The sequence below is a fragment of the Pleurodeles waltl genome, chromosome 7, assembly GCF_031143425.1.
Source record: "Pleurodeles waltl isolate 20211129_DDA chromosome 7, aPleWal1.hap1.20221129, whole genome shotgun sequence".
Classification (NCBI taxonomy): domain Eukaryota; kingdom Metazoa; phylum Chordata; class Amphibia; order Caudata; family Salamandridae; genus Pleurodeles; species Pleurodeles waltl.
In genome coordinates this window covers 157,795,915-157,822,686 of record NC_090446.1, presented here as the reverse complement: position 1 = coordinate 157,822,686, position 26,772 = coordinate 157,795,915, and the positions used below count along the sequence as shown (strand labels likewise).

The following is a 26,772-nucleotide window of genomic DNA, read 5'->3' as shown; positions in this document are numbered from 1 at the left end:
CGTCTCTAAGTGTCCAGACACTGGGGAGAAGTTAAGAGCAATGATGTCAGCAAACAATGTTTCTTTTATCTTAGCTGACATTGGTTCAAAGGGGGAGATTACCCTGATTCTTTCTTAAGCAGACAAGTAACTGAGGGAGCATGTCTTCCACAGAATACCTCCTTTTGCCTGTTCAGCCCCACACACCCATTTATCCCATTGCACCCTCTATCTAAACTAAGCAGGATGGGGTATAAATCTGCAGGAAGTGGAGAAGGCGATTGTGTTCCTGTCTCACTTTGTCACTTAGCATCGCCACCTCTTGACATTGACAGCTTGAACAATGGTCCTGGGAAGTCTTCTTTTCTTAAGTTAGTTCCTTTTAAACGTGCATTAAATTGGAGTGTGTTTAGGTTTCTCAAAAGCAACCTGTACTCTCGTTTAAGGTTGACATTGTCGTAGCATGCATTGGAATTAGGCTGCAAACAGACATAACAGAAAAGGGCTTGGTCTATATTTCTCCTTTGAGTTGAGTGAGCAGATGTGCTTCTAGTAACATTCAGAAACATAGTCTTTAAAACAATAAAGAATTTTATTTTGGAATCCATATTTGTATAGATTAATTTCAGATACTTTTATTCTGGATAGTTTAAAGAAAATTGACTATTTGAACGAGTAGTCTAACTTGTCTAAACTACCACTTACGATTAATGTGTTGGCCCAAGGGCAAATTATTGTGATTTATCACACAAAGACAATGAATCATTTAAATTGTGGCCCTTCTGTGATAAACGTGGGTAGTTTTCCCTAAAGACATGCATTCCCATCATTATGTGAACGTTCTCTGTTGTGACAATTTTGATTTGGTGTATTTTTCTTTTGTGCAGGTTTCAAAATGGCACCCATGGAGACGCAAACCTCACACTGCTCACTACCCTGGCTATTACTACAAAACTTGTGCTTCCGACTCCTGCAAAGCCCATCCTCCCAGTGCAGACTGGAGTTGAAGCTCAACAAGAGGAACAATCCAGTGGCATGTCAATTTTCTTCAGTTTGCTGGTTTTAGGTAAGTGTTGCATGCGCAGAATAAGTTTCTTGGCACCTAGGACTATTGTATGTGACTTAAATCTCTGGATATGCATTTTGAAAGAAATGTTTGTTTCACCGAATGGTATGATTGTTTCTTTTTATCTTAATTTGATTGCTAATGTACTCCACAGTTTTGCTGCATATATTTAATAGGAGTGTCTTCCCCTGATTCACTCTGTCTAACCTATAAATAATAAATAGGCATTTTCTTTAATACAACAAATATTTGTGAAGCTGTACAGTGGGAAACCGACGTAGCAACCAGAGATCAATAGTGAAAATGGCCTTATAGACCACTGAGAGCGAAAATATAACCAGATTGGGCAACACTAGTTAGCCAGAGAATGGAATTACATGCTTGTGTAAAGGCTCATGCCATTTTAGTTTAACCAGAATGCATGCTGCTCTATTCTGTACATATTATAATCTGTTTAGCAGACCTTCAGAAATGTCCAAATAGGCACTGTTTGAACATTCAAGTGGGGATGTTATTACAGCCATCACAGCCTGGACATGCTGTGGAAACCTAAAGAATTTCATGATCTTCCTCAGACATTCAGGTGGTAGAATCCAGTGTTTACCTTATTTCCAACTTAATGACGCAAAGAAAGCTCTTTGTCCAACTCCTTGCCTTAGCACTTAATTGTCCCAGAGTATACAGACCGGTTTTCGCCATTGAATGGCACTGAATGATGACCAGCCATTGTTGTCTCATGGTAGCTCAAGTTCCAGACATTTTTTTAAGCAGTAGAAGGAGCCCTAGTCACAGTATGTCAGTCTTACTAGTAATATGTTTGAGGTGATGGGTAGCTACCCACATATCCATACTTTGAAAATGAGTACTAAATGTGGCTTTTCCTTTAGCTAAGTGACATTAATGTTGCAGGTTAACTTTGAGCCTTCTGTGTACTTCTGGTATGTAATGCTGAAAGAACAGAACATCACTATCAGAGGACTACAGTTGATGTTGAATAATAGCAGCTATGATGGCTAACACGCAGAATGCTGCCAAACAAATGTTCCCAGTTTGGCAACAATGAAGCCAACTCTGCTCACTCTGTACTTTCGTTCCGAAATTATGCAATTATGGAGCATGCATGTTTTCAGTCCGCGCACTCCTTGATTGCCTCAGCAGGGTAATGAGGCTGAAGAGAGTTGAAAGATCCAAAAGGTCGCAACTGTTGTTAGCTGCCTTTTGTCTTGCATTGTCTCGGCGCCGGGAAACCTCCGGTAGCTGTGCGCTATATAAATCCAATAAATAAATAAATAGCTAATTGATGTTAGTCATCTATAATGAAAGCAATGGGTTGCAATGCTTAATACAAGGTTTTTCTGGAGTAATTAAAAATAATTTGAGAGAAACTTCCCCAATTGTCAGGAAATATAACAGAAAATATAGAACAAAAATCAAGACAGATAAGTGGTAATATCCCTATATATGACAAGTGAGTATCATATAACAAGGAAGCTGTAATTCAAGACATTAATCCCATAGCTCTCCAGATTTATTGGAGGATATATTGCCAAACTGGTGGTGTGTAAAAGATCTATAAATTCGGGTTAGTGGTAATGCAACAACAACAACTCTTAAGGAACCCATGATTAAGTGCCTAATTTAGAGTTTGGCGGAGAGGTTACTCCATCACAACAGTGGCAGATATCCGTGCGTCGAAGTATAAATCCTATTATATCCTATAGGAATACTATTTCAGCAGATGAGATACCCGTCACCATCTGCCAAACTCTGAGTCAGGCCCTTAGTCCCGAGTAGTTCAGGAAAACTACCAGCAGTGTTTCTTCTTGACATGGCAGGCCCATAAAAGGTCCTTTTTATTTAGCCTTGAGGAAACTGGTTTCTGCACAACCTTATTCCTCACCTTGTTTGTCAATACCTTTTGAAAACAAATTTAGACAGTCTGTCACATGGGCTAAGTAAATATTGTTGTTAAATATGGTATAATATTTTTTCAATATTTATAAAGCAAACCTTATGAAGCCAAACATCTCCATATTGCCTACATGTCGAGGTTCCACATCTGCATACTCCAACGTTGAAGGTGGCACGTATCAGCGTACTGAAATTTGGGGATGACATGCATCAATATTCTATAAAAATGGGAATGTCATTCATAAACGTACTGCAATCCTTAAAAACATGGGAGTGTCACTCATCATGTGTGTCTCTGGTGACTAGTACTGAACAAACGGTGAGCAATCTCAGTTCACTTCATTGAGGCCATAAGGAGGTTCTTCATCTTGATAAAATATAGAGACTGAATTGGCAAAGCCAGTAGGTCTCAGCTTTGAAGCTTGTTGACTTTGCCAATGCCTTTTTTCTCACTCCTGAATGGCCATCACAGACATGCATTTGGTGGTTTTTAAATAAGTTGTTTAATTAAGGCTGCTGTCAATGCATCCAGAAAAAATCACAGTGAGTTCTAAATCCTCCAGCATGAGACAGAAGCAAAAACAGGGTGGAAAGCCTTCGGATTGTAAGCATGGAAGTGAGATGGGCATCAAAGCCACCTAATAATTAGCAAGGTGCATATGTTAATATGTTGGAAACAATTGGTCACCAACAAACAGGTAAACCTGTGTGTAGCTAAGACTTAACATTAGAACGAAATATTAATTTACTTCACAGTCGCCTTTCATATTTGCTAAAATGCCCCAGAATTGTATGTGGGTAGTTGTGTCAGGTGCTCACAAAATGTTCCAAAACTTTCATGCTATGCCAAACTAATTCAGCATGACCTATCAGTGTTGGTTGGACTTCCACATTAATACATTGAATCAGTGAGCGATGAGAAAGCTTTATCAGAGCAAATTTACCTGCAATTTAAAACAAGCAGGGTATTATGTTTGGCATGTTCTTTTATCACTTTTCCTTACCGTTCCTCAAAACCAGGATCCATTGAGTTAATCGATGATGTGAATGTGCTTTGAACCAGTAAAATACTGAATACTATTAGTCATATCTCAATGGAACAACTGGAAGATGGACTGTATGAAGTCAGGTTCACCTCCATATTCCTGTCAAAATAGTTGGGCCCCTATAAAACTGTTTCATTCTTATTTCTTTCTTCAACTAAGTTAATGAAAGCATAGCAACTGATTAAAATTACATTTTTATAATACATATTTAGTAATAGCAGGACGCAATTTGAAGACAAAGACAACTTTTATTAGCTGAGAGATTAAATCCTGAGTGTGAGGAACCTGCATTTCAAATTTGATTTAACATTGCCTTTAATTCCACAAAAAAGCTGTGTCAATATGAATGCTTTTGATTCTTTGGTGGGGTTCGGACTACATTATGGCAATTCTCTTTGTTCATGTTTACTAGACTGTTCTGTCATCACCAATTGGTCTCCGACTGGAATGCAACTGTGTAAATTGAAGTTTGAGCAAGAAAGATCAATTGTTTTCCATCATATCAGGGTTTTGGAATGGTTTTGTGTATGTATTATCCTTATGTATGGTCTATATGAATTTCACACAAATAATCTTTGGATTTTCTCTTCTGTTCCTACTCAGTTCCTTCTCAGGTTAGCTTTCCAAAGAGATAAAGCTGTCCATTCTAAAATGGAGGATAAACCTCCTTCTGCCAAAACTTAGCTACTTCTAATCGAGTGTGCTAGCCTTTACCTTTCAAGAGTCCAGTGGTTGTCACTTACAATCGGCAATGTAATCTTTAACTTGCAAATAAAATGTATTTGCGGTCCTTAGAACCTGTAGGTAAGTGGCTCGACACTCTGCAGAGAACATGTTTAATGATAAAGGGGGAATAGACCCCAGTATGACCCATAGCGGTGGTTGCAGTTCTAGCAGCAAAATTTGGATTTGAACCACAGCAGGCTAATTTTTTTGATTTCACTAGCTCTCAGGCCAAGTGGGTGAAGGAGCCAGCGAGTCAACAAAGACCAAAACAATCTCTATAAGGGAGTAACAGGGGGCTGACCTTGCAGAGGTACCACTCTTCCTTGGTGTCTGGTTCTGTTAGTGAGCGCATCAAAGTGCTGTGTTTATCTCTCTACACTTGTGCAGGCTAGGGGTTACCAAGACGGTAAAGTTAGTAGCAGGACAGGACAGCAGAAATTCTGCATGGTGCCAAGAATTATTCATAGCCAGGGGGAAACAGGCGTCACTCAGCTTCAACTTCTAGGAGTCCCAACTGAGAAAGGCTGCATTTTTCCCAAGCATTTGCAGTTCATTTACATGTGGCGACCAATAGGCTACTTCAGCCCAAAAACCTAGAAATTCGTCTACTAGTCAAGGCTATGTAATGGTGTTGCAGTGAAGTGTTTGGAAACTAGAGTTGTTTTCTATTTCAGTGTGTATCAAAGGGCCTCCAAAAGGAACTCAACATTTGCAGTTTTATCGTCTTTCAACTTCAGGCCCAAAACATTTTCTAAATAAAGAACCAAGCACAGGTGAATCTGGCAGCCTGGCTTCCATCTTCTGTTACAGGTTAAAGTTACCATGAACACTGGATTTGTATTTCAGCAGCACATTGGAGGCAGGAGTAAGAGAACTGCCTGGTGTACTGAATGTTATCAACGGTCTGGCAGCTGAAAGTTGAGAGCAATAGTGGGACAATCCTTAGGTGTGTGTCGCACTTCATTTGTTTTGCCATTAAGTGAACCCGTATCTTTTGCAGTAAATACATTTACGAAAGTGATTGCTTTGAGTATAGTTTTTAGATGTAAAATAGTCCCTTTTGTTTTCCAGTGGATGCACATTCTAGGACGCGGAGGATAAATCCAAAACAGCCAACAGCATATACTCTTCTGGGCTGCACTGTAGTAAGGTTTGCTAGAATCTCCTAACAGGCATTGTTGTCTGCAAGGTCCTTGTGATTAAAAAACAAAAAAAAAAACTTTAGATACACATGTATAAGTTATTTGGCTCAGCCCTCTTCTCTTTGTGCAAATATCATTCAAGTCCTTCTACTGCATGCAACAGTGGATTAGGCCATCTGTGCCCTTGTTTCTGTTGCCCTGTGAGTAACTAAATTGTTTCTGATCACACCTAAAATTCCACCTGAAAAACTGAAAATTTGTGTTTTCAGTGTCTGGGTTGGTGGCTAGTGCTGTTTAACATTTTTCCTTGTATTGGTCCTCTTTCATTTCATTTCTTTCCTTTTCTGACCTGCCCCTTTTTTCTAAACTCAGTGGCCATATTGGAGTGGTCATTATTTTACCTTTCCCCAATGATAACCATGCTTAAATGCAATTTTAGCATTTGAAGACGCCCCCTTAGTGCAACATTTACTGAGTCGTCATCTCAGAGTGGAATTGTGTATATTTTACCATTGTTTTTACAACACCAAGATGGCCAACACATTGCTTTTAAAACAACAAAACTCTTTGTACAATGCTATTCCAAGACGGCCAACCAATGCTATGTTTAATTTTATGTTTTAATTGCAAGCATATGCCCGCAAAAGTTAGATGACAGCATGTTTTCTGTTTTCTTTCTACTATTATTCTTTTAATGATCATTTTCTGCTTCATTGCTGATGAGTAAGTGGGTGGATGAATGGATATATGATTGCAAGAATGAATGAGTGTGTTTGTATGATGCGTTATTGATTGCCTTAACTCATTAGCGACTGAAGATGCACTTTAAGTTATAAGCCAGATCTACTGGCATTGCAAATGCTTTTTTACATGTTGCCCATAATGGCTTTACATTCCCTCTCCTTAATTATTTTAAGTTTTATTAAATGATGGCTTAGAGTGCAACCTTCATCCTATTTTTAAATTGAAAATATTTTTGGGAACATTTTATTTTGAATGTAATCACCTATTTTGTCTCCATTCTTCTGCATGTATTTGCATATATTAAAATAACTTTATTAGAACATTGCAGCTAGCCAGAAATAGTTACAGTTTGCAAATATATCTACACATTTTTGTTTTTGAGCCACTGTTCAGCACACAGTGATTCCTTCGGCTACATACTCATGTTTACATTCACACTCTGTGAGTGGGTAGCATTTATGTGACTGGTTCAGTATAATAAATCCACCTCTAAAGTATTGAAAAATAGTTTCAATACTTAGGTGTCGAGGCAAGTCAGTGTTACAAAAGGTAGTGTTAGCTTCAGTTAATAGTAGGTTAGTTCGAACTTCCTAATTATTGTATCCCATTTTAAAATATAAGGAAACAACTGCATGTGACTGTGTTCAAGAAAACTGAAAACAAGCCTCTTTAAAGAAGGCCTTCTCACCCAAACATTGAAAACCAGAGATTCTTCCCAAAACTCTCACTAGGAGATGGCAGGCCCTATCATTGCATTTTGATTCAACTGAATCTCCGACCTGAATACACTCATGAGATTCTTACCCCCTTGCAGACATGTACACACTGTTCAGAAAAGGATTTAGCCACCTTAAGACCTTCCATCTAATATGCAGTAGACACCTTCATAGATGAATAATATCTCCCTGGCAGTGATGATGTGGTTTTTCTGGATACCTTCTTGAATCACAAGTAGTGCTACTTTGACTGTAAGATGTGAAAGGAGTTAGCCTAGATCAAAAAGGCTGACCTGTGAGTGTTCCTCTGCTGGCACTTCAGTGAATCCAAAAGAGCAGCCATTAAACACATTGAACATTGTGTTAGATCCAGCGGTAGTGAGAGGCTAGCCAAGGCTTTATTAAATGTGGGTGGTGAGTAGTTCTCCTGAAACGCTGTGTTCCAACTCCCGAAAGGTGGGTATAGCACCTTCAACTCTGGTGGTTTGAGGCATGGACTTTGACCAAACTTTGGTGTAATTGAGTCAGCCCTTCCTTTTACAGGGATGCCTAAAATACTATTCACCCCTTCAGTGTGGACAGCTGAAGTGGCAACAGTGGCATGACACCCAGGGATGTTGCTAACTTTAAGCAGAGTTTTTTAGGTTACACAAAGCTGGGACTTTATGTCCATTTGATTATAGTTAAAATGGTGAAACTGCAGAAGGATGGGGGATTGGAACACACAGCTATGCCCTTAAAAAGAGGAACACATCCAATCTCAATTACTATAGTTTACACTTACTTGCAGTGTGAGTCTTACATGATAATAGGAGTGAACAGTTGTAGTCCCTCTGATCTATTGAGTAGCGCAAGAGCTGTGATGGCCTCTCTTAAAGGCCTCCACAAGAAAGTGGATAGTATTGAAGCAAAAGTGTGTTGCCTGCAGGAGGCAAACAGGAGACCCTCACAATGAGAGTGCCTGGAGTTTACAGCTTCATTAGTGCTAGAGAAGAAAATGGGGACAATTGAGGCCTATGTGATGCTGTATCAGGAATCATTTGACTCTTGCCGAATTTCTTGACTGTGCAGTGATGTCTGTTGTCTATGTTAAAAATGGCATTGAGAGGCTTGAGAATGTCCAATATCAGCTTGTTAGTCCTGTGTTACTTTTAAAATGAGGTTTTCTTAATAGCAAAGGTAGTCATGACTGATGGCCATATGGGATTATCATTGTCACTAAAAACTCTGTTTAGGGATGTCGAGCTTGCATTTGCTTATCTAGCATCCATTAAAGATACAGAAACATTGACTGAATAAATGAAGTCCTTGACTCTTTCCCTTGCTCTCTCATGCTTCAGCTATCTTTCTATAGCACGATAATTGTATTGTCCGCTCTATGCTGACAGTCCAGCTGTGTACTCTTAGAGCCATTATTTTTTGGAAAGGTAGTGCTTTCCCAGGTTTTTGGTTTGGGTCTTTTTATCTCTGTATCTAACAAATGTATATTTGTTATTCTGGTAGTCCTCTTTCTTGGAGGCTACCAATACGTTTGACATCTAGTTGGCAATTTCAAACATTACTGTGGTGCGCTGAGGGGTGATTTACTAAAGGCATCCGATCAGTGGGAAAGTGAGTGCAGATCCAGCATGAAGAAGGATTTATCGTTTTGCAAGATTTCTCAAACAACAGCAAGCAGGAGTTGTTCTCATACTGAGAACGGTAGCTCTGTGCAGGGACCGGTGCAGTATTGTTTGCTTTTCGGGCAGCTCTGCATTCCACAGCCATGAGGTATCCCACAAGTGGGGGTGGTGAAAACAATGCAAGCCTGGCCCCTGAAGGACCCAGTATCTGGGAGATGGTTTCTCACTGCGGATGAAAATGGAAGCACTGAGGGGGTGATTCTAACCCCGGCGGTTTTAGACCGCCGGGGCCAGGGTCGGCGGGAGCACCGCCGACAGACCGGCGGTGCCCCGCAGGGCATTCTGACCGCGGCGCTTTGGCCGCGGTCAGTGCAGGAAAACCGGCGGTCTCCCGCCGGTTTTCCGCTGCCCGTTGGAATCCTCCAAGGCGGCGCAGCTTGCTGCGCCGCCGAGGGGATTCCGACCCCCCCTACCGCCATCCAGTTCCCGGCGGTCCGCCCGCCGGGAACCGGATGGCGGTAGGGGGGGTCGCGGGGCCCCTGGGGGCCCCTGCAGTGCCCATGCCACTGGCATGGGCACTGCAGGGGCCCCCGTAAGAGGGCCCCTAAATGTATTTCACTGTCTGCTGCGCAGACAGTGAAATACGCGACAGGTGCAACTGCACCCGTCGCACAGCTTCCACTCCGCCGGCTCGATTCCGAGCCGGCTTCATCGTGGAAGCCTCTTTCCCGCTGGGCTGGCGGGCGGCCTGAAGGCGGTCGCCCGCCAGCCCAGCGGGAATGTCAGAATTACCGCCGCGGTCTTTCGACCGCGGAACGGTAACCTGACGGCGGGACTTTGGCGGGCGGCCTCCGCCGCCCGCCAAGGTAAGAATGAGGGCCTGAGTGTCTTTGGATGCCTCATTGCACAGCTGCCGAAGAACAAATGGTCATATGTCTAGCCCACTTGTAGGAGATAAGGCAGGAGCAATTTGGCCAAAGTGGGGCTTGCGTATGGCTCGGTGCAGGTCAGGTGAGGGACACTGTTGGGGAGGTGTCTCACTAGGTGCAGTGGGCTTGTACTTGGAGGAATAGATGCACGTCAGCATTTCGCATATCTGAATGACGTCCATCTGAAGGTGGATGAATGGGCCCCATGGAGGCAGCTGAGTATCAGTGGTGGTCTTGATTCTCTTACCAATACTGGGAGACTGTCAGGTGATTCAGTAATGGATGGAAGGAAGAGTGTGTACCTGTAGGTGCTGAGGCACTAGCTATCCCATCCATACTGACTTGCAGCTCCATGATACAACTGTGCAAGGTTATAGAGCAAACATTTTGGTGTAACCACAAACCCTGGGCTGTCTCTCCACATTCCTTCTAGATCTCTTGTACAATTCTGTGTTGTCTAGAACTGTTTTTTTGACTACGTGCTTGCTCCTGTAACAGAGACAAACCCTCTGCAGCGAGGGTACAGAAATAACTCTGTACAACATACATAGCAGCATAAATGTTTTATGTAAAAGAAGCTTTTCTAACCACTGCGTCATGAAGGATATCCCCTCAAGACAATTGCACCTGAGAGCTCTCGGGTGCAGTACTTTTAAAAAACAGTGATCCACTCGGATAAAAGCAAGGCTTTTACTAGACTCTTTTGATAAAAGCTGTTTTTGATTGAGGTACTGGCAGAGGTTAAGAAATGCCTCTGCATCTGGAAAGCCCAAAGTCGTGTGTGACTCCAAATCATATTTTGAGTCTATGAACACAGTTACAAACTTTTTCTCAGTAAGGACTTGGGTTTGAGTTAGAAAAACAAGTTGAGAAGCTCGGGCAGATCTCAAATTGGGTAAGCGACTGCTTTGGATAATTTGATATAGTGTATATACGGCGTATCCCGCAACCAGCTCACCTTCATCATTTCTAAGAAAAGATCCATCCGCAAAATACAGCAAGTCACAGTGGGTCACTCTGGGTCTTTGTTATGTGTTCGGTTACATCAAGACTTTCCCAGGGTTCTCCCTCTTCGCTGGTGGGCATCAGAGGTGCATGCTTCAGGGTGTGACAACCGATAAGGGTGATAAGCAGCCATATGCAAATATTCAATTTAGTCTTGACTCTGCTCCAGTGGGAATAATCCAGTCTGTACTATCAGGCTTGGAAATCCCTGAGCCACAACACAAGCAACCTAGGATCAGTTTTGCTCTAGTTAGAGCTCATCAGCCAGATATAGCTCGGGTCAAGTGAAACAGTATGTATGTGACCTATGTCTGGGCATACCTCGCCAACTTAGGGAGACACACTAAAGTATACGAACAAGTGATGAACGGAATACTTGCCGGTGCTGGACTGTTCCATTGGGCAGGGTCAAGACTGATTTGCACAAGGCTGGGTACAAACTAAGGTGGCATGTTGTGCAAAAAATAACGATGGATTGGTATGTGACTCTTAATAATTACCTGTGGCTGATATTAATTAAAGCATTACATCCTTCACTTTTTTGTATGACTTTGGGGTAGCAGTGGGGCTGCATTCGCAGGATCTCTATCTCCAGATGGGACTGAATGTATTCACAGTCTAGATAACTCCATATTAATGGAGTCTGCATTTCGTCTGGCTACTCGTACTCCTTTGTCTAGCACTGCACCAGTATTCACTTGCACCACAGCTCTTGCTTGCATGTCAGCTCCTTGTAGTCTATCCTCCTGTGGACCCCCTGGTCCTGCCCTGTTTCCATGTGCATCAATAGAGGACCAGGGTACACATCGTCTCGCATGGGGAAAACGTTCAGCAAATCCTCTTCCCTTGGGTCCCGTTCTCTGTCCTTTTTTTCCAGTGGTTCTGCAATCTAGGGAAACAAATAAGGAGGAGGCTTGGCATTTGTAGGCAAAGCCCTAACTCTGTTTCTTAGATGGATTGTTTGGTATTCCAGTTTTTCCTAGTTTCATTCAGTACCACAGACATGGGAGTCATATTTGTGTTTTTGGCTTCCTCTTGTCAAATTAGCAGTCCTATCCGTTGCTCATCCTCTGTGTTATTTTTTAGGATTTTTCATCTTCCTTTGTAAGTTACTCAACTGGTCTAGATTAAAGGTATCCTGTTGAGGAAAATATTTGTTTGGAAAGGGGTAAGAGGACTGTGTGATTATATCCTAAAGTATTTATTTATTTAATGGGCTTCTGGATTTGAAACAAGTTTTGTCTGTTAATTGAAAGGTTTTCTGATGTTGTTGATTGATTTTTCTCACTTTATGGCTCCTCTCTAATTTGGAAAACAAGAGAAGGAAGTACATTTTCAAGTCGACTAGTAATAATATTGGATATATGTCAGCATAACACTAAAACAGGGTATTGGTCTAAAAGAAGTACACTTTATTAGGTTCTTTCCTTGTTTGACTGCTACAGACAGTAGATTCTTGCATGCTCATATAGTAACTGTGTTTTCTGGAATTGGTTAAAGAGTTTGACCATTGGCCACATTAGGGACTCAGTTGATTTGTAGGGTGTTTCTATGTGATGGGATCACCAGAAGGGTGGGGGGGGGGGGGCGAGCCCAGGCTACAAGATGGCAGTCAGATCTTAGGACCACTCCCATTACTGACCCACAATCCACCAAAACCTGCTGCCATCTGCTCTCCTGGCACCAGCCTGGGCAGAAATTAAGCTGGGAGATGGACCGGCGCCTATTAAACCGTTTATTTGGCCAGAGGCAGGCCTCTGGCCGTAGTTCTTTGTCGGCAAGTGGCTGTATCCATGGGGTCTCCGACACGGCCTTTGTGGGAGAAGACTGGACACCAGTATGGGGGACGAGGTGTGTGTGGTCCCCAGCTGGCTGTGACTAGTTCTGTGAGCGGAACTGTATGGTTGCACTGCCACCAGGTGCTGACCCCACAGTTCCAGAGCTGGGAGCAGCGCATCAGGGTCAGACTCAACCGGAGGCACATGGAAGCACCGCCACAGTGAGTAATGCCATGCACCCTTGAATTATGCCCTGGGAGGAGTAAAGAAGGCTGCAAATAGTAGGGGCTTCCCCTGCCCCCCCCACAGGACCTGAAAGTAATGTAATGAAATAACTTGGTGAGACTCCGATTCACCATAACTTGTACAAGCGGCATGTACGACTTAGAGGGAGCCTTTTTCCCCCACTTATCATAGTCTAATTGACATTACTGGGCACTCTCACTAAGAGGTAGCCCCCTCTGCCCCATTCACAAAGTGGTGGTAAGGCCTTGACTGCCCCAGAGCCTGGAGGATTGTGTTGGACTGTGGCCTCGCTTGCACTTGTGGGAGATACTTCAGTGACGACAGAGAGGATGCAAAATGGGTGACTTAGCTGTGCTGCGAGCCCTGAGGCAGTGGAGTTGGCCTGAGGAGAGATCTGGACTGCTTGTGTCCCCTTGTGCAGTGTCCCGTCAGAAAGTGAGGGGTGAGAAAGGTGCTTGCATTGCACGTTGGGGCCTGTGAGCTCCACCCTCCCAGCTTCCTGAGCACCACCATTTTCCTGGAAAGCCGCGGCGGTCTGCACAGTGACATAAAGAGGAGGCCTAAACATGTCTCCCCTCCCCCCAGAGAGACTAACTAATCTGCCCAGACTGCTTGTGCTGCTTGACCACTTGGCTTGATCATGCGGACCATGGGCCTGGCGGGTCTGGATGAGTGTGAGGGGACTTAGTGCAAATGGCCACATCTACTGTCGCTGAGCCCAGATTGCGCTTCATGGCTACTCCCTGTGCTCAGTGACTCTGATATGCTCATGTTGAGGAAACACAGCCCCCCCCCCGACTGACGGGCTGTCGGTCCGTGGAGCCCTCGGTCCCCACATAACTTGCCACAATGCCAGCAATTACCCCCTCTGCTCACACGGGGGCAAAACTGGACAAAATACTGGAGGCAATTGTGAACACCATACAAGAGCTACGTGGCATGGTCGATGTGGTGGCAGTTGAGATGCGACTGCTACGAGAGGATCACCACAAACTCACCTCTTGAGTCACCCTTACAGAGACCACATTCAATGAACTCCATTCCTGCGATTTGTACTTGGAGCACACCATCTGATCCCTCAGTGCCAAGGTCCAGGAGCTTGAAAGTAGGGCAAAGAACTCAGAGGGACATTCTCACTGCAATAACATTCGTATAGTTGGGTTCGTGGACCAAGCGGAGGGTTCAAACCCGGTGCAGTTCTATGAGAATTGGCTTTGTCAGTTGTGACACCCACGCAACTGTCTCCGTAGGTGCATATTGATGCACTCACAAGACCTTTTCCTGACAGTCTCCCTAACCCCACCTTTTCCCCTTTTCTTACTGTGCAACCCCCTCAACTTAACTGTACATGGATAGGATTGGCATCTTAACCTGGAACATCCGGGTAATGAGGACAGCACAGAAATGGCATACTGTACAGCAATACATTAGAAGATGAGGTGCTCAGATCGCGCTCTTCCAGGAGATATTGCACAGTTAGAGGAAGTCTGGTTACAGAAACGCTGGCGGACCAGTGTTAAGGCACCACATATTTGGGGTTTACATGCAGAACACATATGGATTAGACCGGAGGTTCCATTCAGATGCTTGGCAGAAGAAATAGCTTGGGACACACTATAAGATACCTAGCAAAATAACCGTAGGCCGCCTGCTCGAGTGTGTGTCTCGACGGGTGCACCGAAATCAAAATGGGTTTGTCCCAGGCAGATCCACTGCTCTTAACATTCAAAGACTACACAGAGTAATGGAGTTGGCCCCAGAAGGGCGATATGTTTTGGGTTAACTTGATGGAAGACCTCTGTTGCTTGGGAGCATCTATGTACCAATCGTGTCGCAACCAGCCTTCTTAGCGTGCCCATCGACTGTGCTCACTCGATGAGTGCATCGCCCCTGGGTTATAGGGGGGATTTTAACGGTGTCCTAGATCCCTACGTGGATAGATCGTACCCTTACCCTCCCCTACCTACCTCCTCACTTGCCTCTCACAATAACATGTGGTCCTTGCAGGTTAGTTGGCAAGCTCTTCCCCCCTGGGGTTAGAGACTATTCCTATTATTCATCCCTGCGTGAGTTGCATGTGCGGTTGGACCGCATTCTCTGATATTCCACTCTCCAACTATTAGTCACGGATGCAGGATATTTGGGGAAGACCTCCTCCGATCAAAACCCACTTCAGATACACCTAGACTAGCGGGGCACCGCGACCGCCAGTCCCAACATGGTGATTGCAGCCTCTCATGGTTGAGGACTGACCTTCAGGGAGGACACCCATAAGGCTCTTGCCCATTAATTTACAGAGAATTGGGGCTTAGCCACCGCTAGCCAATTTGAATGGGAGGCACTGAGAGTAGTCAGGGGCCCCATTGCATTTGCGCGATGGTAGGTGCCCGGTCAGGTCTGCACAATGATGTAATGCAAATTGAGGAGGCGGCCAGGCAAAGCAAGCCCACTGGAACAGGAGGCGTTTACTATGGCTTTAAGGCAACATGAACAACTAATTAAGCAACAGCGCTGCCTAGACGTCCATGTGTATCAGGCGAAAATGCACCCAGGAGGAGATAAATAGGGTTGACTATTGGTCTGGCTTTTGCAAGCTGCGCTGCCCATACCCCGATCACCATACTCAGGATGTCCTCAACGCAAGTAGTTACTAGTCAGGCCAAGATACAAGCAGCTTTCCCTACACACTATCGGGCACTGTATCATTCCCCCCTCCATAGACCACCAAATGCACATTTGTGAGTTCTTAGAGGGACTTAAGCTGTCCGCCCCACGCCCTTTGGCCCAAGAGGAAATAAATGCCCCCGTCACAGTCCAGGAAATTTGCGGGGCCATTAGAGGGACGGCCACACAAAAAACTCCAGGCCTCAATGCACTAGTCGTCAAATTCTATAAAGCTTATGGGCCCATGCTGGTCCCAAAACTCCTAGAACTCTACCAAGCTACACTAACAGAGGGCCAACTCCCACAATCCCTCCAAGAAATATTACTAGTATCCTCTCCCAAGCCTGATAGGGATCCCTTGTAGGTGTCTTCGTATCGTCTTTTATCAGGGCTTGGACAGAGTTTAAGATACTTGGCAAAATAGCCGCAGTCCACCTGCTAGAGTATATGACCTGATATGTGCACCCAGATCAAAATGGGTTTGTCCCAGGCAGATCCACTTAGCATTCGAAGACTACACAGAGTAACGGAGTTGGCCCCAGCCCACTGACCCTATGCAGCCAGCTTAGTACTGGATCTAGAAAAAGTGTTTGACACTCTGGACTGGGGCTATCTATTCTCTGTTCTGATGATGCTGTGCATCTCAGGAAGTCTTCTTCACCTCATCAAATTATTTTACACATAGCCCACTACGCGCATCAAGATAGACCAGTGCACCTCCCCCCCCCCATTTCTAGTAAGCAAGGGATCTGCCAGTGGTGTCCTTTATCCCCTTTACTCTTTGCCCTGGCAGTGGAGCCCCTGGCCCAACAGCTTCGTCAGAGGGGTCGGAGATGGGGTGTACCTCTGAATGAGGAGATGCATGTAGTCTTTTTATACACGGGTGATGTACACATTTATGTTTGAGACATCCAAGATTACATTAGGGAGATGGCAGAGATTCTTTTGGTGTTCCATCTGGCCTCAGGGATGGGAGTTGTTAGAAAGTGGGTCTCTTGTTGGCAGAGGTATATGCCCTGTCCAAGTAGGAACCACAGTCCTAGTCAAGGCAAGAGGAAAGGAAGTTTCCTTTCCTCGGGTTGCGGCTTCAGGAGTACATAGCGCACTGGTTACAGGAAGGCATGCGGCAGTCCAGTGCGTTGTTGCAGAGGTGCACAGGACAAGGTATTTGATGTCACTGGGACCTTGCGAAGAGCAGGGGGCAAGCCCTTGGAGTCACTCTGGAGTTAGAGATAGTTTTGTAGACTTTGAACAGGGCAGCGATCAGTAGGGCAGCACAACAGGGCAGAGCAGGAATCCAATGTGGCAGAGTGGCAGTCCTGGCACAAAGCAGTGTTTACTCCAGCAATTTCCTTGAGTCCAGAAGTGTACGGATTTGAGTGGGTCAGAGACCCAGTACTTATACTAGAATATGCATTTGATGTGGGGAATAACCTCAGAAGGTTTCTGTGAAGTACACAGGTCCCCCTTTCAGTTCAGTCCCGGCTCCAGACTATCAGTGGGAGGTAATTAGTCCCTTTGTGAGGGCCCTGGTCACTACCCTTTGAGATGTAAGTGGGAGCCCTTCCCAACCTCCTCCCCAGGAAGACCCGTCAGTATTCAGATGCAGCCGAGTATCCTGTGTTGAGGGTGTCTGAAGGAATGCACACATGTAACTGTCACCTAGCCCAAGCCAGAAGTGTATTGGGCACACAGGGCAGTGAGAGCAGAGAAATGCCCACTTTCTAAAAGTGCCATTCCTAAAATAGTAATAATAAATCTGCCTTTACCAGTAGAGAGCATTCCTTATTACCTACCAATGGTAAACATGATGCAGCTACTCCTCTCAGATCAGGAATTGCAGCTTAAACATATTATAAGGAATTCCCAAAGCTGACCTGTGAGAAGGGCAGGCTACACAGTAATGAAAAACGACTTTGGGAGTTTTTCATTACCAGGACATGAACAAATTAAAAGTACCTGTCCTGCCTTTCACTTACAAGGCACCCTACCATATGGGCTACCTAGGACCTACTTTAGGGATGATTTATATGTAAGAGAAGGGGGGTTTAAGGCTTGGCCAGAGGTTTGAATTGCCATGCCAGGGTGGCAGTGAGACTGCACACACTGGGTCTGCACCGGCAGGCCTGAGACACGTTCAAAGGGCTTTTTAAGTGGGAGGCACAATCAGTGCTGCAGGCCAACTAATAGCATTTAATTTACAGGCCGGGGAATATGGTATACCACTTAACAATAGATTTAAATGTGAATTAAATACGTCGATTGTGGATACACCAATTGTACCATGTTTAGGGGAGAGGCACTTGCACTTCAGCACTGGTTAGCAGTGGTTAAGTGATCAGAGTCCTAAGTGTACCATGGAAAAAGGGAAACCCATAAATATCAAGGGACCAGGGTTATAGCTAACTCTAAAGGAACAGGGGTCCTGTGAGCACAATGCAACACAACTCCAATAAACAATGATATTAAAGTAATATCCAAATGGAAAGTTTTGAGCGTTTATTCAATCAAAACATAAAAGACCAAATGTAGTGGGAAAAATTCACCAGGAAAACTTGAGAAAGACTTTAACATTCAAGCATTACACAAGTTATTTATATGAGCCAATGGTCACCTTGTGCAAGAAAAAAGTTACCCGCAAAGCATAGTGGTAAGCATCCTCAATAATAATTTACAAGCTTTCTTACTAAGGCATTTACATGAATGACTTTAAATAATGAATCAAGAGGTCAATCAATTAATACAACTTTATTTCAGCTCTCAAAGCCATAAAAGCACATGCAAGGTCAACAGTACAAAGGATTCGAATTACCCATACATTGGATTGATGTGTAAATGATATTCTAACATATATAATCAATAAGTGACTAGCTCATAGTGCCCATGCTTGTGCCAATTAATATACAATATTACAAATTCAAGTCAAGGTACTTTGGTCGAAGACATTTCAATCCCCTGGAAAAGTTATGGGATCTTCCTCAGGACAGCATGAATAAAGCCTGAGATAGAAGTGTTACACAGGGCATGTAACCAAAAAGGCCTGTAGAGAAAGAAAGAGAAGAGGGAAGGGAAGGGAAAAATAAGGTAACAAAGGAATTATTATATATCCAGTAATCTCTGAGGCCTTGCCAAGTAGACTTTGTGGGCACACCATGCCGGCTGTGCGGAATGTATTTCACAGGAACCACAGAACATGAGGATTCCATCTGCAGTGACCTCTGCACATTGTTATTTAGTGACACAACAGCAGTGACCTGCCTGATGGCGGCTGGGAGGCTGACAGGCAAGCTGAGATTGCATTCGGTGGTGAGTGAGTAGAAAATGATTAGGGTAGCACTACTCCTAAATGTGAAAATCCCTAAAGATGCTAATAATCTACTGCGTATTGCATGTGACAGTTATCGTAGAGGCTTATGGATCATGCCGACCCTTACTTTGTATTCCCCAAATATCAGGATCAGTGCCACCACTATTTTCATGTGAGCCGGTTTAGTTGGGATTGGTTGGAGATTTGGGAAGAGGCCGGAGTAATCACCTTGGGAGCATTATTCAGGGATGGAGTGTTTCTCCCCTTTAATCAACTACAAACTGAGAACGAACTGCCAGTGGGCCATTTTTTGTAGTAGCGGAGTTGAGTCACCTTTGGTACATAGTCGACACGGAAACCGAACAGCATCTGCTAGTATACACACTTCATCTAAAGGGGAGTGGTCGTAGACTTACTCCATGGCTTGCTAAGGCACTGAGTCATACCACCTGAGACCCCTTATGACCAACACAGCACTATTGGGAGAGAGATTTAGGCCACGTCCTGAAGCCCAAAGAATGGGATAGATCGCTTTGCTACTGGTGAAAGTTGTCACATAACAAGTTTTAATGCATTCAACTCAATATTCTTCATAGGGTGTAACTTACCCCAGAAAGCTTACACAAACTGTTTGGCTCCGCCTCCCTGTGCCCTAGGTGTCAAGCGCTGATGCCACACATATTGCATATGTTCTGGAGCTGCCCAGCCTTTGAGACCTTATGGAGAGAGGTTATAGATGCATTGCCAACAGTGATGGATCGTGAGGGTCTGTTCACTGCTGAGGGGGTGGTATTAGGACTGTTTAAGCTGAAGAAAACCCAAAAGGAACTAACCGTTTCAAAGGTTTAGCCTTACTCATTGCTCGCCTCTCCATTGCCTGCACTGGAAAGGGGCTACACTGCCAGGACTGCAGCATTGGTGTGCCACAACACTTAAATGGGGTAAGGCCAAAGCTGTAGCGCTTAGAAGAGAGGAGGTGTGCGGCTTGCGTAGGATCCCCATAGCAGCTCCACGGGACAACCTATTGCAAGATTTGCAAACATACAAAGATGCCCTCGCATACTGATTTACCACATGCTCTGACAGCACAGAAGATATGTTTGTGCTGCTCACTTTTGCCATGATCTCCTGACACTTGCACTTTCCACCACCCTGGTGTCTGGCTATTTGTGGAGATGCACACAAGAGGAGATGAGTACACATGAGGAACATCTTTAGGATGGATTGATATGGGTGGGTGAGGGAGGGTGGGAGAGGTAGATTCACTCATTATAGAGGGATTGTAGTGGAATGCAACGTTTTACAATGTCATGACCTAATGTTTGTTATTGTTAGTTTGAATTGTCATAAATCAATTCTTCCTCATGCCCTACTGACATTGGGGACACTCTGTGGAACTTGTGAACGGCTCAGTATGTTCCTAAGCATTGTTCTGTCTTGCACTTACACAAATCAATAAAATTGGTTTAAAAAAAAATTAGATCACTAGATCAGTTTTTTTCTTCTATCATGAATTCTCAAGCTCCTTATGGGTGCCCTCTGGAATCCATAGAGGAGTAAGTAAATCTAAAGACAGTTTGTGTCCTAATGTAGACTGTTCGGCTTTCAGTGTAAGCTGGTGTGATATTTGACAAAATCGCTTGTACTTGCTTTAGTTCTGTAGTTGCAGCATTGATTTGTTTATTGAAGGCAAATATTCAGATTAACTATTTATAGTTACTTTTCTGTAGTTTAATTGTCTATAAATCTTTTTAATCGCTTATTTCTTGTATTCTGCATGAGACTCTAAAACTTGGTATCCAGGTCATTCTAAATAATATTTTCCTTGCCAAGAACCATGCCGCATTCATTTACACCCCCTCCTTGATGTACGCAATGGTACCCACGTAAAATTTATTCTAGCCCATATCTTCAGTAATTTTTCTTGAAGGCATATTATTAGATGGGGAATTCAGAATGATTGTCATGGGAGGCTTTTAGCAACAGATTATTTATTTCACATGATCATCTCTTACAATACAAATCCAGTACCATACTAACAAACATCGTACCTGTGAGGACTGTGTGTTTTATATTAGTGCTGTGTTGAGGATATAGATATCACCCATTTAATATCACAGATGATTTCCCTTTTTTTTGAAAAATGAATAATGCATTAGCTCTTTCTCTTAGAAATGAGTCAGATAACCATCATGGTGGGGGTGTTTTCTTAATATTTTGTTGTGTTATATATCTCTACTTGACTCTGACAGAGCATTCAAGTCTCCTCCCAGGATGTTTCTACTCTCTGAAAGCTGGTTTGGTTCTGATTGGGTCTCATTCGCTCATAAATATTTGCAAATATCTCTGCACTCCCACCATGCTACCGGCAGAAACCAGCTAGTTGGTGTTGTTATATATCTTAACTTGGCGATTTCTATTTTTGTTGCCATTTTAAGGCCAGGCATCTAGTTACAAATTTATCAATACCAAGATTATAGCCATAACTCTGTGACGCCATGTAGACCATATATAATAATAAATATTATGATAATCTAAATATTTAAGTTTTTTTTTTTAAAGGTTTTGCAAGACTGAGACAGTTCTGCTCCACACATGTTCATGCCATTCTAAAAGTTATCAGAGATTTTTGTAATAGATTATCAACAAGATGTAACTAGTACTAGATTCAACCGGCACTCGGGTAAGTGAGATGATCCAGGGCGAAACCCTGGTAAATAGTAAAAACAAAACAAAGAAAAACACACTCTTCTCCACTCCACTATCTGTTATGGCTCCCCACACATTATAGACCTGATAGAACAACGCTCCTGCCTGCTTACCATTCTCACATTACTAGACTACTGGAAGGACTTGATTTAACTTGCAGGGGTTAAGTCTTTATTCTTACCCAACCCCACCCCCAACAATCCCTAAATGCAACACTGACCTTACTCCTGGGCACAACAATCCCCATTTTTTCAAATGGAGGGTCTGGACCACGTTATTAAAAGATTTATTAGAAAATGGAACCCTAAAAACTATGGATGATTGTGAAGTTGTATGCCAGGTTCGCGGAAGGACTGGTTTAAACTATTGCAGGCCCAACATTAGGCAGGGTTGATGGAGAAGCAAGTCCAAAATGGCCGCAAGTTAATTCCTATAGAAACAATATTCGATCAAGGCTCCGACCGAAAGGGCCCTTCCCACTCATACCTGGCTTTCTATGCAGGCCCAAAACTGATACTGCATTACTATATAGAAAGGTAGGAGACAGCAAGGATAGAGACGATGATGAGTGGGAGTCCATCTTGTAGAGAGTAGCAACTGCTTATAAGGCTCTTACCAGGTGGTATCTGACTCTGGTTATAATCAAGGCTATGTTTGGAAGCTCTGACATATGCTGGAAGGTCTGTCAGATGAGAGACTCAATGGCCCATTCTTGGTAAGTCTCATCCTCAGATACAGTCCTTTTGAGTCTCTTTGATTAAAATTATAAAGGAAATAATAGGTATTGATATCCTACTCAATCCAGTCGTAATATTGATGGATCACCTTGGGACAATAGAGAGACAAATTAAATATTTTCTTCTTGTGAGTAGAATAATACTAGCCAACTACCAGCAGCATAAGACTTTGCTCTTGCTTGGTTTATGGTGAACAAATGATTGGAACATCTACACAGTGGAGAAACTGCCTGTGATATTAGTAGACACTGTGCTTGGATTTGAAAATATTTGGAAGCCATTTAAGACTTATATTAAGGGTTGGAGAAATGGCAAGGCAGGTCCCTGAACTAGTGAGAGAGGACCGTTTCCACTGAATATCAAGATCCTCTAAAGGTGATGTTGCAGATTCTAAAGTAGGTTTGATAAGGTTAGCAATATCTACGAGTCATCGCTCCTCCCCTATTAATGATGGATTGTATCATCTACAAACTGAAATGACAGAAAATCATTAGTGCCTCTTTCTTCCATGTCAAGCACTTTTGTGGTGCATACAGTAATGACACCAACAATATAAAGCTGATAGCCTGAAATTAGTAAACTGTCAGCACCTGAAAGGCCTCATTAATTGACAATGCATACCTTAAATATATTTCATAGTGATTGTAAACGATTTTCAGTTTTATTTGCCAAGTAACCGTATTACATTATTTTTATGACACATAAATATCCTTTATCATTTCTTGGGTGCTGCAAGAGGATCCCCAAGGCCCGCAACGTCCCAATTGGCTCCCCAGATGCAGCGGGACCTGCCATTGCTTCCGCCCCAAGGGAGCAACTACTAATATGGTTCCTTCCGGGCAGGAGCAATATTTTGATCTGCACTGATGCGGACAGCAAAACAAATCCAAAGTTTGCTCCCAGCTAGTGGGAACATTTTCAAAGCTTGCCCCGGCTTGGAGCAAACTTTGTGCTTGTTGTCATAATAACTGTTAATGTATTTAATGCTCCCATATATTTCTCACCTTATGTATGTCTTGTCTTTTCTACAAATAGTAAACTAAAAAATAGAGTTCTTGTTTCAAAAATTGCTGTTTTATGAGGAAAATTAACTTGTTTTTGTTTTTTAAAGTACAGGAACAACTTGCTGGCCAGGGAAGGGCAGGGGTGGCAGGCGGGGGGGAGGGAATAAACATTAAAATAAATTAAATAGAAAAATAAAACACTTACCTTGCTCCTCGCCGTGCCGCGCCACTCCTCTTCTTCATCTTGCTGCAGGCCAATCCTGACGCTGCTCAAAGCAGGCAGACTAGGAGCCTGTGCAAGAGCCCACTGCGCATGTATGTTTGGCCGGCCTGAGACATACATGCGCTCTGAGGGGGAGTGCTGAGCACTCCCTCTCGATGTTCGCGACCCCGTGGCCCTGCCTCTTTAAAACAACGTTTATTAGCCTTTTCTTTCAAATGTTTTGCAGCTGCCGCTGCTGGTGGGGAGTTAGGAAGACGCTCCTCCGACCTAATGGAGGAGCCACCTCTATTAAAGTACCAGAGTTTTGCATGTCATTTGAGTGTTCACACTTTTCGTGAGTGCAGGCATTCTCTCATAACAGGAAGCATGAAGAGAAAATAACATTCTTATTTAACCCCTTCGCTGCCAGGCCTTTTCCCCCTCCTGTGCCAGGCCTTTTTTTGCCTATTTCGGGCAGTTCGCGCTTAGGCCCTCATAACTTTTTGTCCACATAAGCTAACCAAGCCAAATTTACGTCCTTTTTTTCCAACATCCTAGGGATTCTAGAGGTACCCAGACTTTGTGGGTTCCCCTGAAGGAGGCCAAGAAATTAGCCAAAATACAGTGAAAATTTCGTTTTTTTCAAAAAAAGTGGAAAAAGTGGCTGCAGAAGAAGGCGTGTGGTTTTTCCCCTGAAAATGGCATCAACAAAGGATTTGCAGTGCTAAACTCAGCAGCTTCCCAGCTTTCAGGAACAGGCAGACTTGAATCAGAAAACCCAATTTTTCAACACAATTTTGGCATTTTACTGGGACATACCCCATTTTTGCAATTTTTTGTGCTTTCAGCCTCCTTTCAGTCAGTGACAGAAATGGGCATGAAACCAATGCTGGATCCCAGAAACCTAAACATTTTCCCTGCAATGTCAGATTATCGAAAGCAATATACCGTTACGTCAGCTGGACTCCTCTGGTTGCGGGGATATATAGGGCTTGTAGGTTCATCATGAACCCGAGGAACCCAGAGCCAAATAAATGAGCTGCACCCTGCAGTGCGTTTTCATTCTATACCGGGTATACAGCAATTCATTTGCTGAAATATAAAGAGTAAAAAATTGCTATCAAGAAAACCTTTGTATTTCCAAAAAGGGCACAAGATAAGGTGTTGAGGAGCAGTGGTTATTTGCACATCTCTGAATTCCGGGGTGACCATACTAGCATGTGAATTACAGGGCATTTCTCAAATAGATGTCTTTTTTACACACTCTCCTATATTTGGAAGGAAAAAATGTAGAGAAAGACAAGGGGCAATAACACTTGTTTTGCTAATCTATGTTCCCCCAAGTCTCCCAATAAAAATTACACCTCACTTGTGTGGGTAGGCGTAGCGCCCGCGACAGGAAACGCCCCAAAACGCAACGTGGACACATCCAATTTTTTTTAAAGAAAACAGAGGTGTTTTTTGCAAAGTGCCTACCTGTAGATTTTGGCCTCTAGCTCAGCCGGCACCTAGGGAAACCTACCAAACCTGTGCATTTCTGAAAACTAGAGACCTAGGGGACTCCAAGATGGGGTGACTTGTGGGGCTTGGACCAGGTTCTGTTACCCAGAATCCTTTGCAAACCTAAAAATTTGGCTAACAAAACACATGTTCCTCACATTTCTGTGGAAGAAAGTTCTGGAATCTGAGAGGAGCCACATATTTCCTTCCACCCAGCGTTCCCCCAAGTCTCCCGATAAAAATGATACCTCACTTGTGTGGGTAGGCCTAGTGCCCGCGACAGGAAACGCCCCAAAGCGCAACGTGGACACATCCAATTTTTGGAAAGAAAACAGAGGTGTTTTTTGCGAAGTGCCTACCTGTAGATTTTGGCCTCTAGCTCAGCCGGCACCTAGGGAAACCTACCAAAGCTGTGCATTTCAGAAAACTAGAGACCTAGGGGAATCCAAGATGGAGTGACTTGTGGGGCTCGGACCAGGTTCTGTTACCCAGAATCCTTTGCAAACCTCAAAATTAGGCTAAAAAAACACATGTTCCTCTCATTTCTGTGGCAGAAAGTTCTGGAATCTGAGAGGAGCCACAAATTTCCTTCCACCCAGCGTTCCCCCAAGTCTCCCGATAAAAATGATACCTCACTTGTGTGGGTAGGCCTAGCGCCCGCAACAGGAAACGCCCCAAAGCGCAACGTGGACACATCCAATTTTTTGAAAGAAAACAGAGGTGTTTTTTGCGAAGTGCCTACCTGTAGATTTTGGCCTCTAGCTCAGCCGGCACCTAGGGAAACCTACCAAACCTGTGCATTTCTGAAAACTAGAGACCTAGGGGAATCCAAGATGGGGAGACTTGTGGGGCTCTGACCAGGTTCTGTTACCCAGAATCCTTTGCAAACCTCAAAATTTGGCTAAAAAAACACATGTTCCTCACATTTCTGTGGCAGAAAGTTCTGGAATCTGAGAGGAGCCACAAATTTCCTTCCACCCAGCGTTCCCCCAAGTCTCCCGATAAAAATGATACCTCACTTGTGTGGGTAGGCCTAGCGCCCGCGACAGGAAACGCCCCAAAGCGCAACGTGGACACATCCAATTTTTTTAAAGAAAACAGAGTGCCTAGGGGAATCCAAGATGGGGTGACTTGTGGAGCTCGGACCAGGTTCTGTTACCCAGAATCCTTTGCAAACCTCAAAATTTGGCTAAAATAACACATGTTCCTCACATTTCTGTGGCAGAAAGTTCTGGAATCTGAGAGGAGCCACAAATTTCCTTCCACCCAGCGTTCCCCCAAGTCTCCCGATAAAAATGATACCCCACTTGTGTGGGTAGGCCTAGCGCCCGTGACAGGAAATGCCCCAAAGTGAACGTGGACACATCCCATTTTTTGAAAGAAAACCGTGCCTACCTGTGGATTTTGGCATGTAGCTCAGCCGGCACCTAGGGAAACCTACCAAACCTGTGCATTTCTGAAAACTAGAGACCTAGGGGAATCCAAGATGGGGTGACTTGTGGGGCTCTGACCAGGTTCTGTTACCCAGAATCCTTTGCAAACCTCAAAATTTGGCTAAAAAACATCCTTTCCTCTCATTTCGGTGACAGAAAGTTCTGGAATCTGAGAGGAGCCACAAATTTCCTTCCACCCAGCGTTCCCCCAAGTCTCCCGATAAAAATGATACCTCACTTGTGTGGGTGGGCCAGGTGCCTGCAACAGAATAATGCCCAAAACTTGAAGAGATAGAGGGGATAGCA

At 43.8% G+C, this 26,772-nt stretch overlaps 1 protein-coding gene across 1 annotated transcript in view; it reads left to right on the top strand.

Annotated features, from left to right (window-relative positions):
• Positions 1-26,772, top strand: part of SLC9A8 (solute carrier family 9 member A8) — a 567,556-nt gene that overhangs the window by 64,617 nt on the left and 476,167 nt on the right. The window contains exon 2 of the mRNA XM_069243441.1: positions 867-1,045. Coding sequence (XP_069099542.1) covers positions 867-1,045 — 179 coding nt within the window. The remainder of the gene's footprint in view (positions 1-866; positions 1,046-26,772) is intronic.